At 39.9% G+C, this 13,014-nt stretch overlaps 1 protein-coding gene across 2 annotated transcripts in view; it reads left to right on the forward strand.

The window, feature by feature from the left end:
* Positions 1-13,014, forward strand: part of WASHC5 (WASH complex subunit 5) — a 38,869-nt gene extending 25,855 nt beyond the window's left edge. For both annotated transcript variants that reach the window (XM_075920151.1, XM_075920150.1), the window contains exons 20-29: positions 1,123-1,247; positions 2,794-2,956; positions 3,493-3,595; positions 3,679-3,758; positions 5,445-5,548; positions 6,460-6,589; positions 6,828-6,924; positions 7,891-8,044; positions 10,169-10,256; positions 12,625-13,014. In XM_075920151.1, the coding sequence (XP_075776266.1) occupies positions 1,123-1,247; positions 2,794-2,956; positions 3,493-3,595; positions 3,679-3,758; positions 5,445-5,548; positions 6,460-6,589; positions 6,828-6,924; positions 7,891-8,044; positions 10,169-10,256; positions 12,625-12,681 (1,101 nt within the window). In that variant the 3' untranslated portion in view covers positions 12,682-13,014. The remainder of the gene's footprint in view (positions 1-1,122; positions 1,248-2,793; positions 2,957-3,492; positions 3,596-3,678; positions 3,759-5,444; positions 5,549-6,459; positions 6,590-6,827; positions 6,925-7,890; positions 8,045-10,168; positions 10,257-12,624) is intronic.

Genomic DNA, 13,014 nt, shown 5'->3' on the forward strand with positions numbered 1-13,014 from the left:
GTGATGCTGGTTGATCAAGACAGTTTATAGAAGTCTCTAAATGATCATGACATATGAGTGAATGTATATATTATACATGCTCCATCCAGACAAAATTGAGATTGATTATCAGCTTATTATGCTGGACACATAAAAGGAAGTAATAATGCTTTTTTGGCATGTTCAGAGATCTGAACACCATTGTGCTAAGCACTTTACACACACAAAACAAAATGACGATCCCTTCCCCAAAATCTTATAGGTTGAGACTATTTTAAAATTGTCATAAAACCAACAATAACCCTTCCTCTTCTCCGTGTACCCTCCCCACCAAAAAATACTAAATTAACCAAACAAGAGCCTAGCCCTTATTTAGCTTTCCTCCCTCCCCCCATATCCTGGAAGAATAGGCTGCACTGAGTATGCTGCTTGATCATTACAAGAAAAACCTGGAGGTTTGCCCTGGCACCCAGTTTTGCCCATAGCTAGCAAAAGGACAGATGCACTAAGGCTACGTCTAGACTACATCCTTTTTTCGGAAAAGGGATGTAAATTAGACGTGTTGCAATTGCTAATGAAGTGGAGATTTAAATCTCCCGTGCTTCATTAGCATAAAAATGGCTGCCACTTTTTTTCAGCACGGAGCTTTGCCAGAGAAAAGCGCCAGTCTCTAGACGCTGATCTTTCAGAAAATAAAGCCTTTTCCGAAAGATCCCTTATTTCAAGAGATATAAGGGATCTTTCGGAAAAGGCTTTATTTTCTGAAAGATCAGTGTCTAGACTGGCGCTTTTCTCCGGCAAAGCTCTGTGCCAAAAAAAAAGTGGCAGCCATTTTTATGCTAATGAAGCGTGGGAGATTTAAATCCCCGCTTCATTAGCAATTGCGATACGTCTAATTTACATCCCTTTTCCGAAAAAGGGATGTAGTCTAGACGTAGCCATACTGTATAAAAGCAGAAGATATAATCCTCTAGTGTTACTTGTCCTTATTCATGTTAGCCCCATTCTTCCTTACCACATCTCTCTTGTGCAGAGTCTTGTCCATGCTTGTTTTTCAAGAAAACCAAAATAATTCTCTGAAGCCAAATTGAAAGATACCAAGGACAGAGTTGGAAAACTTATTCTAAAATGTGTTTTTTTCAGATTCAGGACTGGCAAAGTATATACCAGTCCACTCATATTCCAATACCCAAATTCACACCTGTGGATGAATCTGTAACATTTATTGGTCGGCTTTGCAGAGAAATACTAAGGATTACAGACCCGAAGTAAGTACTATATGTCTCAAACATTGTTATAATTAATGTGCCGCATTATTTGAATCCCGCTTTTGTAATTGTGACACATTTGCTCCCTAGTAATCTATATAAACTTTCTATGGTTGTGGTCTCCTCATCTGATGTTTAACTATTCAGAACAAAGAATGTTCCCAAATCTATCCTAATTCTATTCTAATCTAGGATTAGACTTTAGACTTTAAAGTGTCATAAAAAGAAATCAGATGACATGGACGGATAAGAGTGGAAGGATTGGACATCGGGAGAGTGCCCAGAGATCATCTGGTACCTTTATGGCCAGTTCATGTCTAATGTCTGTCTGAGTAACTTAACGTTCATGTGTGTCATGCTTCCCGTAGGCACCCAGAGTGGTGAGTCATTTCACTATCAGCTGCTATTAGCATGAGGAAGAGTTGTTTGTGCCTGTTGTGGGTCATTTCCCCGACTCCACCAACCTCTGGCAACACAAGCACTACCTCCTAGGCCTCCCCAGACCCTGTTCTTTGAACAGACCTCTGAGTCCTCTCAGCATCTCCCTGGAGCTACCAGCCACTGCTCCACTGGACCCACAGAATTACCTGATCCTGTTTGCGAAGGAACAATACATCATGGCTTGCCAGTTCCACTGTAGAACACTGTTCTACTTAACACACAACACTTCAGTTCACATAGACAAAATAAGTGCATGTTTGTTTAACAAAGAACCAAGATTTAAATGTTAGTAAGCAGACATATTGGAAACCAAGGATTACATGTAAAGTAAAATCATAACACAGATACTGGAGCCTAAACTTAATAAGATACTGACGTGTCATACAGAGCATAAGCTCACCCTTACTCACTCCAGCATATTGACAGGCAGGCTTGGCTTTGGTTATGAGACACTCACTCCATCCTCTTACCTACTCAGTCAAAGATGTAGAAATCATCTTCCTCTCTACTGTTTTAGTTTTAAAAAAGAAAGCGTCAGCACTTGCAAACAGTATAACCCTACTTCTGTTTTCCTCTCTGAGCTCTCCCCTGGAAATACTGCAATCGTGTGCTTAGCGTTTTGCTCAGACTGTAAATAAGAATTTATTTTGAAGTATGTGATACTCAATGTACACGTACCCAGACAATGAAGAAAGATTATCTGCCTGAAAGAAACCTGTTCTCACGTCTTGGTGACCAACCCCAAGCCACCGTTCTGAAGAACGTAATTCTCTCTCTCGCTCACTCACACATACACTCACGCTCTCACTCACTCATGCACGCACACGCACACACACGCACACACACACAGAACCTCCTTGTCATTAACCATACATGCATTTCACAATGATTGAGGGCCTGTGTGACACAGGCTTTCACCAGTAAGACCTTACATGACACACTTTGATGAACTATTATATGTATATCAGACCCAAGAGCTCCATATAACTCTTAAGCACTTCTGTGGCCTTTGCTAGTTGGCACCAACAGGTCCTGGAGCACAAGGGCCTCTTAGAAATGCTAAATGAAGTTTCTAAAGTTATTTTGTTTCTGAATTTTCCTTTAGAGTCACGTGTTACATTGACCAAATGAACACATGGTATGATATGAAAACCCATCAGGAAGTAACCAACAGTCGCCTCTTCTCAGAGATCCAAGATACTTTAGGCACTTTTGGTCTGAATGGCCTAGACAGACTGCTCTGTTTCATGATTGTGAAGGAGCTGCAGGTAACTTTTGAGCTTCCATTTTTGAGGAACAGATTAATGCTGACATTATCAGCCTCTTTTTTTCTTTTGGGGGGATATATATCTACAAAAAATGAATTGTTTGTGCTTCGATGACCGGTAAATTATTTTTTACTGAAATAAGGCAGTCTCATCAATTCTACATAATTTTTTTTCTTATCATATCCATACTTGAAACCAAATTTGTTTGGGTTTTTTTCTTCAAATAATTCTAAACAATCTTTGATTACTACGGTGGTCTGAAACATTTTAACGTGAAAGTGAAATGGGTACTTCCTTAAAAGTTAAATAAGGTAGGCAAAAGGTTGGTTCTTCGAGTATTATTCACCAATGATAGCAGCAGGTTGGTGTCCTGATGCCAGTGAAGTAGAAAGATTAACTGTGGAATTCTTTACCCTTATGTCTGTGACTCGCCATATAATAACAAAATTGCTATTAGAAAATGCAATAATCTCTATATTGTGCAACAGGATAAAACCTACTTTGTGAGTGTATAATGTCTGCTTATTTGTTTTTAGAATTTCCTCAGTATGTTTCATAAAAATGTACTAAGAGACAGAAGTGTACAGGAAGCATTAAAAGCTCTTATGAATGTGGTCAGCCCCCTGAAAGGAATTGTAGGTAAGTGTCTGAGATGCAGGCTTCAGTAAAGCTGGTTATTATAGGATTTCTGAATGTTCTTACTCATTGTTTCTTTGTTACAGCAAACTCTAGCAAAATTTATTCTGCAGCAATTGCCAAAACTCAGAAGATCTGGGCTGCTTATCTTGATGCCATAATGAAGGTACAATTGTTACAATATTTTTAGCTGCTGTTGCTGAACACAGTGCTCTTCGGGAAATGTGTTATTTGTTACTGGGACATTCCCCCCAGGTAGTCTGGACTGATGAACAACTGTCTCCCCAAACTGTGATGTCTTTTACTTTGCTTCACTGCTACCACTCCTGGTCTGCTCACACACAGTCCAGCATGTAAATTACTCTGTTATACTGTATTCATGTTATAACCAGCCACTCATGCATTACACTGCAGAGCAAGACCAGCAAATTCCCAGGCCAAGACTTTCCCCAAAATCTTCCACTGCCCAGCTCTTTCCTTGACAGTACAGCTAATAAAAAGTCCATTGTTTCCTCTCCAGCTGATGTTCGAGAGACCGAACGTCTGTGTGAACAGGAGCCCTCAGCTAACTCACATACTCTTTTTAGTCAGAGAATGACCATTCAACCAGGCAGTGGTCTGTTTTGATTTTTTTGTTGTTGACACCTGACTGAAGCACTGACTAACCTTTTATCTCTGGGGAACTGGTTTGTGGCTGCTCCTTCCAGGCTTGGAACATACCTTGGTAATACCATACAGTGGAATCTTATAAATTTATATGCAGTATTGCCACACATGTTTTACAGGATAATAATGGTCAGCAAATTATGAGTTCAGTCAGTAATGAATCTTTCTTTATGTAGTATTCCCAAATCACATAGCTATGTTGTTATAAATACTGTGTTTCTAAAAAGGCAAAACCTGTTTCTTGGGCACTTGTGGTCATTAATGATCCTATGATGTATTCTGCAAGAGCAGGATTACTGAGCCCTTGTGTCCGGGCCAAATACCAATTTGAGCAATAACACTTTCGGCTTAAAACAAGTTCTTCAGTTTCAAGCATAAAACAGGATTTCTCAGAGCTGCTTTCATCACAATGGTGAAACATTCAACAGTATTCAAGCATTTATACTTTCTGCTTGTTGTAATTCTGTCCAGGGATCTTTTGGGGATATCAAAAAGCTTTTTGATCTCCCCAAAACTCTAACAAATATCTCTCTTTTCCCTGTCTTACTGACATATATATGGTGGGTCATTGGTTAGTGTACCATGATCAGTGACCCTCTGACACTTATTAAACATCTGTAAATTTCAACCCACAAAGTGAATTAGAGATCAATGAAGAATTCAGTATTTGGAAGACGGAATTAACAGCATAAATAAGAAATCAGATGACATAAGCAACTAGTTGCATCCCTCATATCATGGATCTTTTCACCTTGTCCCCTTACTACTTTCTTTTGTCATATATCCAAGCAGTGTACATGGTACAAGATAAGGAAGGATCAGGTTAAAGAATGCAGGATGTGAGATTTGCCTTGAAACGCTTGCTATATTGAGAAATGGCCCACAGAACACTTGAGAAGCATTCGTTCAAATTTCTGTCTTAAACTGCTCTATAATGCAGCTGCTCTAGTTTGTAGAAAGGCTGCTACATTTCACCTAGAAGCAGGATGCAACTTCCCTGGTGAGCAGACGCTTGATATATAAAAGTGTTTATCAGTTTGTAAAGGAATTAAGTCTCTCTGGATATAAAGTATTATTTAAATGTAAATTGTTACTATTAACCATGTTTTTTCTCTCTTTTTTTTTTTTTTTTTTTTGAAAAATTATATATTTCTTTCACTGCTCTCTTATTCATTTTTCTTTACAGGTTGGTCAAATGCAGATTTTAAGACGGCAGATTACCAATGAATTAAATTACTCCTGCAGGTTTGACTCTAAGCATTTGGCAGCTGCTTTGGAAAATCTCAATAAGTAAGAATCAAAATGCTTTGATAGCATTATATGTGTTGTTACTGGCCATTGTGAATTGAAACAAATTTAACAAAAAAAAGGGGGGGGGGGCAAAGTTTTGACAGTTTCAGATTCAGGCAAATTCAAGAACAATAGTGGAAGCAACTAACTGATTTAAATGCCAGTGGGAAAAAATTGAGTATATTCAATATTTAGATATATCTGAAATGCAGGTTAAATCTAGAAAGAGAGAAAAACGGTGACATTGTAAAAATTTCAGTATATTTTGTGCTTTTTCCTCACCTCTGCTAATTGAATAGATCATGGCTGGTGCTAACCCTGAAATCCATGCCCTTAGTAAAAGGGGCATTTGTAGAACTGAGAGCAGTGCATTTTTTATTATTGTTTGTAACAAAGAGCCTCTATCTGCATTTTTATTTTGGCTTCTATTTCTCAAATGCAGTATGACTTCAGGCTTTGTTGTTGTTGTTATAATTACTACTACTACTACAGGTTGAATCTCTCTGTTCTGGTATCCTCAGAATCTGATCAATGATGAACAAGAGAATTTGCCAAACCATGGGAGGTCAATATAGTCTAGCAACATTACCAACACTTCCACTATTTACTGGTCACTTAGAAGGCATTTAGGGCTAAAATAGAGCTAAATAACAGCACAGAACACTGAGAGCCAGGACTGGTGGCTATAAACAATCTTTCTAGGTCCATGGGAAACTTGGCCACACCCATGACAAGTGGACATCTGGCTAACTAAAAACATGCCAGACCACAGATGTTGCCAGACCAGAGTGTGCTGGACTAGAGAGGTTCAACCTGTGTTCTTACTATTATTCATTTATTAATATTTTTAATTTAACTCTCCATTGATAATTAAATATATAAAGTTGATTTCTGTTTTGTCATCACTTTAGAGCAATCTTGGCTGACATTGAAGCACATTATCAGAATCCATCATTGCCTTACCCTAAGGAAGACAACACACTTTTGTATGAAATTACAGCCTATCTGGAAGCAGCTGGCATTCATAACCCATTGAATAAGGTCAAAGACAGACTGTTCTGTGATATTAGCCAATACATGCATAGAGTCACAGTCAGACATTTTATTTTTGTCTAATTTCTTATATATTTAAAAGTAGCTAGCAGTGTTTTAAAGTTCTAACACAAGCTCTGCATTGTTGTGGTTTCCTCCTGTGAGTGCATGGATAAAAAAATATTTTTAGCATGTGAAGCTTCTGTTAATAAGCGTATAAACACTGGGTATTCCTTTTTCTTCCCAGATATACGTAACTACAAAACGATTCCCATATTTCCCCACAGCCAACTTCCTATTTCTGATTGCCCAGCTGCCAAAACTTCAGTACAACAAAAATCTAGGTATTGTATAACCTGTTAGTATATAAATATCATTGAGGTCTGTGGAAATATAGTTATTCAAACTGTTCTGTTCTGGACTTAAAAGGCATGGGCTGGATTTTTTCTTTTTATATTCAGCACAGGGTAGACCTTCTCCGGCCTCTCTCTGTACTACTTCCACCATTTATAACTTACTATTTAACTGCAGTGAGTCAAATAGTGTTATGTGGCATAGGCATGCTTTGTAAATAATGAATAGTGATAATTGAATATGCAAGGCCAAGTATAGGTAATATTCACAACCAACTCCCTTAACACGAGTAAAGTAATACAGAAAATGTACTACAAATCATTAGCTATGGTGTTCTACTAATGTGGCAGAGAACTTTGATACTTGAAGAACCTTTTAAGTAGACTGAGAAGTTTTTTGTCATCTCATCCTAACCTTTGTGACTGAGGAAAGCTTGGGCACTGTGATCCAAACCCTATTTTAGTCAATGGAAAGACTTGTGTTGACTTCGTTGGATTTTGGATAGAGCCCTTCAGGATGGTGGAAACAGTGCAGGAAACAAAGACTATGTCTCCTCATTCTTTTGATAGCTTCAAGCCCTGTTCTACACCCTGGTTTTCTAAAAAACTACACCCCCTTTAGGAACTTACTTCTTTCAGGCTCTTCCAATTGGCTGATTTAAAACTACATAACTTGGTTTCTAGTTCTTTGGTGCTTATATGACTGTTTACTAGTGTGGAAAGCCATGTCTCCAGCCCTTTATGAGTTACAAGGTGGAGAAAGCCCTTGAGAATTTGGAGTGGCTGGGGTTGGATTTGACGAGGTTGATCTAATGCCCCCCAAGCCTAAAGACCCACATATGAAAAGTAAAAACAGGAAAAGCATGAAGCCTCATGACAATAAATCTTAAAGATTGGCTGTGATGTAAAGGGCGTTTTTATTAACATAGAGTGGAAAATATGGTGTTTTCCTTTCAGGAATGGTGTGCAAAAAGCCAGCAGATCCAATTGACTGGCCCCCTTTAGTGCTTGGGCTCCTCACTCTATTGAAACAGTTTCATTCACGATACACTGAACAATTTCTGGCTCTAATCGGTCAGTTTATTCGTTCAACAATGGAGCAGTGCACAAGGTATTTCTTCTCATATTTATTTTAATGTCCCCTTTTGTGTAGGACTTTCAGTTGATGTGAACACTCATTGTTTTTAAAGTATATAATTTGATGTGAATAAGTTTAATGGTGTACTTTGGTGTCATGCTGTGTTCCTGCTAAGCCATGTGGTTTGCAGTCACCCAGGAGTGAATGAAGTGTCGCATACTCGATTAGCAGATCCACACACAGCGACCCTTCCCCCTGCTGCTCCATAGCCGTATTGCTCCTGCGCTTTGCCTTGCAGTCCCTGGCTAGCTGCTCTTGGGACTCTCCTGCTTGCTGTGCAGCATGGAAGGGAGGGGGAGCACTGATGTCCAGGTATCCCTCTTTTCCCCTTCCCATATACCCTGGTCTGCAGAAGGGCAGGGACGACAGGGCTCAGGAGCAGGAAAGCTCAGCTGGTATGTTCTGGGCCTTCTGCTGTGAATACCTTCTACTTAGGCAGCATAAGGGGCTAGAACAGAACCATCTAGCCTTTAACTTTATTTTAAGTGAACACGAACACACACACACACACACACACACACACACACACACACACACACCCTCTCCCAACACTTAATTGTGTTGTTGTTACTTCTTGTTACTTGCTGCAATGCACATGTATTCTGTGTAATTTTATTCTTTAAAAATGCTATTTGAATTTTATTTTATAATTTTATTTCTCTCTCATGCTTAAATTTAATTTTTTAAATAGTAAGTTCTAAAAAGCCTGTCCTGTTCTGTCCAGTAATTATTCCTATGGTAACTTGAAAGAAATATATATTATGTCTAGAGGTTTTATTCGTTTCTAATGGTGGTGCAAATCCACACATTACCTTGGTATTGGTACACACAACAAAATTGATTCCACACATAAATTGAAAGAATTAGAGGAAACATTGGTGTCATGTCCAAGTGTCTTTCTTTTTTTTGTGGTGATCTTGCATAGCACACTGACCTACAAGAATAAATATGAATTGGGAGTAGGGATGTTAAAAAGCAGGTAATTGGGCAACTGTGTAACAAGTGAAAATCTCAGCGGTTACATGCTCAGGCTTTGCAGTATACTACAAAGTCTGTAGCAGAGGCAGCTTCCTGGGAGCTGAGCCATCTGGCCCCACTCTTAGGCTACGTCTAGACTATACAGTGAACCCTCGTTTATTGCGGTAGATAGGTTCCAAACCTGACCGCGATAGCTGAAAATCCGCGAAGTAGGCTTTGAAAGCCGCGGAGGGGCTCCGGCGGGGGAGCAGCCCAGGCGCGCCTGGGATGCCCCCCCCGCCGGCTTCCCCCGAGGCTTTGAAAGCCGGAATATACGGTAGTACTGTTAACAAACCACCCTTTAATGTACAGAAAAAAGTCCGCGAAGTCGTCAATCCGCGATGGTCGAACCGCGAAGTAGCGAGGGCTCACTGTATCCCTCTCTCAGCAGAGGGATGTAAATGAAATATTTTGAAAGTGCAAATGAAGCTGGGATTTCAATATCCCGTGCTTCATTTGCATAATCATGTAACGGCGCTCTTTCAAAAAAGTGCAATTTTGAAATTGAAACGGCAGACTAAATGCGGTTCTTTCGAAAATGGGGCGCTTTTTTTGAGGTTTACAGGATCTTTCGAAAAAGCGCCCCATTTTGAAAAGAACCGCATCTAGACTGCCGTTTCAATTTCGAAATAGCACTTTTTCGAAAGAGCACCATTACATGATTATGCAAATGAAGTGCGGGATATTTAAATCCCGGCTTCATTTGCACTTTCGAAGTATTTCATTTACATCCCTCTGCCAAAAGAGGGATGTAGTCTAGACACGCCCTCAGAGAGCCAGCTGCAGTGCAGGCTCTACATTATAAACTTTATATTGCAAAGTCTGCAGCACTGGGCAGCAGCTGGCTCCCTGGGAACCACAAGCCTGCTTTCCTGCTGGCCTTGCTCCTGGGAGCTGGCTGCCACCCTACAAGGAGCTGGCCTTGCTCCTGGGAGCTGGCTGCCACTGTGGGCTCTGATATAGACAACAGGTATCCTATTACTTCCCTACTTGGGAGGTTGGCATTTTCTAACAAAACGCGTCTTGTCTAGTCAAAAAGACAGTGTCTAGCTGCATGAATTTCATTTGTGTTTGTTATAGCCAGAAGATACCAGAAATGCCTGCTGATGTAGTGGCTGCCCTTATGTTCCTGGAAGATTATGTCCGTTATACAAAATTACCAAGAAGGGTAAGAAAGAAAACTTGGATTCAGCATGGTGCTTGGAAGAGCATAAAAAGTACACCATGTTCTCAATTACTGTAAACTGGCATCAGCTGTGGTAGGAGTCTGGAATTGGGAGACAGCTGGTATAAGTTAGTGCATCCCAAGAGTTGTTCTAGTTTAACCAATAGATGCTTTTCCTGTTTTGGGGGACTAGCCTTCACGTGTGTTTTCATCTGTACTCTTAAAAAGATTACTTTAATCTTCAGAGCCCTTTATTAAAAGAGCTAAGTATGGTTTATGCTAATAAGATCATAAGAATGGCCATATTGTGTCAGACCGAAGGTCCATCTAGCCCAGTATCCTGTCTGCTGACAGTGACTAATGCCAGATGCCACAGAGGGAGGGAACACAACAGGTAATCCTCACGTGATCCCTCCCCATCATCCATTTCCAGAGAAAGACTAGGGATACCATTCCTACCCATCTTGGCTAATAGCTAGGGCTCGACAAATAATGCAATCTACTCGCCCGTGGCGAATAGATTGCAACCTGGAAGAGCTGGGTTCGGGTGATCTGCGCATGCGCAGAACGATCTACATATGCGCAGATCACTGAATTTATCTAGCTCTTTTTTGAACCTTGTTGAAGTCGTAGTCTTCACAAAATCCTCTGGCAAGGAGTTCTTAAGGTTGACTGTACACTGAGTGAAGAAAAACGTCCTTTTGTTTGTTTTATATTATGCGTAGGGGAGGATTATGCTTAGCAGTTTCGCCACATCTGTTCACTCAGAACCAGGGCATCTCTCTGTCGAAACTGACTAGTTAGCCTTGCCAAATAAGTGCATCAAGTCCTCATCAGTGCTCTGCACAAGGCCTCTGAAAGGACATAGAAAAGGGGAAAAACAATCTGTGAATAGGTTACTGTAAATCCTTTCGGTCTGTACAATCTACAAATTGCTTGATTAGCAACTGCGTGTGTCAGTCTCATTGCTTTATACCATTGCTCCTATCTCTGTCGTGTCATCCCCACACTGCAGGTTCATTTAGCTACTATTTAACCTTCCTGTAAAATTCGGGACAAGAATTCACTTTCTGCTCATACAATCTTGTAGAAATTGAGTTTGTCAGAGAGATGTTTGTTTTTTGAAAAAACCCAGAGAGGGGTGGTCTTGGGATATTTTGCACTTTGAAATGAGGGCGGATAACTTTGGTGATATTTTGGGTTCTGAATCAAGAGGTGTGGGTTTGGGTGGTTTCTATCTTTAGCAAAACAAGTTCTCCAGTAACAAATGTTACATAAAGCAATGAAGCCTCCTTCTCAATATCTTGATATCAATAAACTAAAGTTTTGCATGCAAGGCAGCTGTGACAATTTGGGCTTATAAAGTTAACTTAGCAGTTTACTATGACTCTAATAATTTATTCATCACATGATACACTTCTTCATCTGAATACAAGTTGAATATGTAATACCGTTTGCTATAAATTGCTAACCAATACCTTTGAGTAAAAGAAAGAGCCCTGCAAATCCACAGATATCCACTTTGTATTAGTGCGTATCCACATCTGTGAGTGGTAATGTGGCTATCCACAGCTCATTTTTGCGGCTATGGATGTGGATACAAACTTTGTATCTAGCACCCTGCAGATTTGCAGATATCCACGTATATCCACAGCTCATTTTTGCAGATACAGATGCAGACACAAATTTTGTATCCAGGCAGGGTTCTAAAGATAGAAAATATTCTGCTCCAGATTCCCTCCTGTTGTTTGTCACTTTACATCACCTGGCTGCACTGATGTATATGACTGTAGTGACGAGACAGCTGGTATAAGTTAGTGCATTCCAGGAGTTGTTCTAATTTAAGCTAGAGCTATTTACAGTTCACTGACACTGTGTCCAAACCAATATGCCAAACAGATATCTATAGGAAAAAATCTGGGTATATGTATAGTAGAACCCTGTGGGCATGTCTACACTACAGAGAAAATTGACCCTCCAGAGGTCGAGCTTCTAGAGTTCAATTTAGTGGGTCTAGTGTAGACCACCAAGTCGAACGCTGAGGGCAGCCCCCACCAGTGTCTTGTACACTCATTCTACGAGGAGTAAGGGAAGCCTACGGGAGCATGTGCTCCCATCAGCCTGCTTAAGGTAAGCTGAATCTATCATAGCTCGATAATGTACCTTGAGCCGACCTGCCTGGTCTATTTAGATCAAGCCTTCTAGTCCGCATTGAGCATTTACTTAGTGGGGAGACATACACAGGCATACACCCCTACCTACCAACTTACACCTATATGTCGCATCTACGGGCAGTGTTGTTTGCTATGTTTGTGGCTGGGCTGAATATTGCTATGGAATGCTTAAGAGTTACTGTTCTCTCTTTCTTTAGGTTGTGGAAGCACATGTGCCTAATTTCATTTTTGACGAATTCAGAACAGTTCTGTAAATGTGGAAATAAGAATGAGCCTTGCAATCACAAAATAAGTGAACTTGTGGAGGAAAAAATTGCACTTCACAACAGAGTGTTTTCTGTGTCTTGGAAAATAACCACAAAGCTCTGAATAAAATGTAACTGTCAGCACTAGTCCATGTAACTAACCTTGTTTAAATCATGATATCGTATGCAATTTCTGTTATATCCGAGCAGCACACATTTTGTACTGCACATAATAAATGCTGTATGTAATTGTTTATGTAAAAAATCATTTTGTTTTGTGTTCTAAAGAACTATTTGTGGAAGTTTGACTTTTGTATCATAAATAAAATAATATGGAAAGCA

This window comes from Pelodiscus sinensis, chromosome 2 (assembly GCF_049634645.1).
Source record: "Pelodiscus sinensis isolate JC-2024 chromosome 2, ASM4963464v1, whole genome shotgun sequence".
In the NCBI taxonomy this organism is placed as follows: domain Eukaryota; kingdom Metazoa; phylum Chordata; order Testudines; family Trionychidae; genus Pelodiscus; species Pelodiscus sinensis.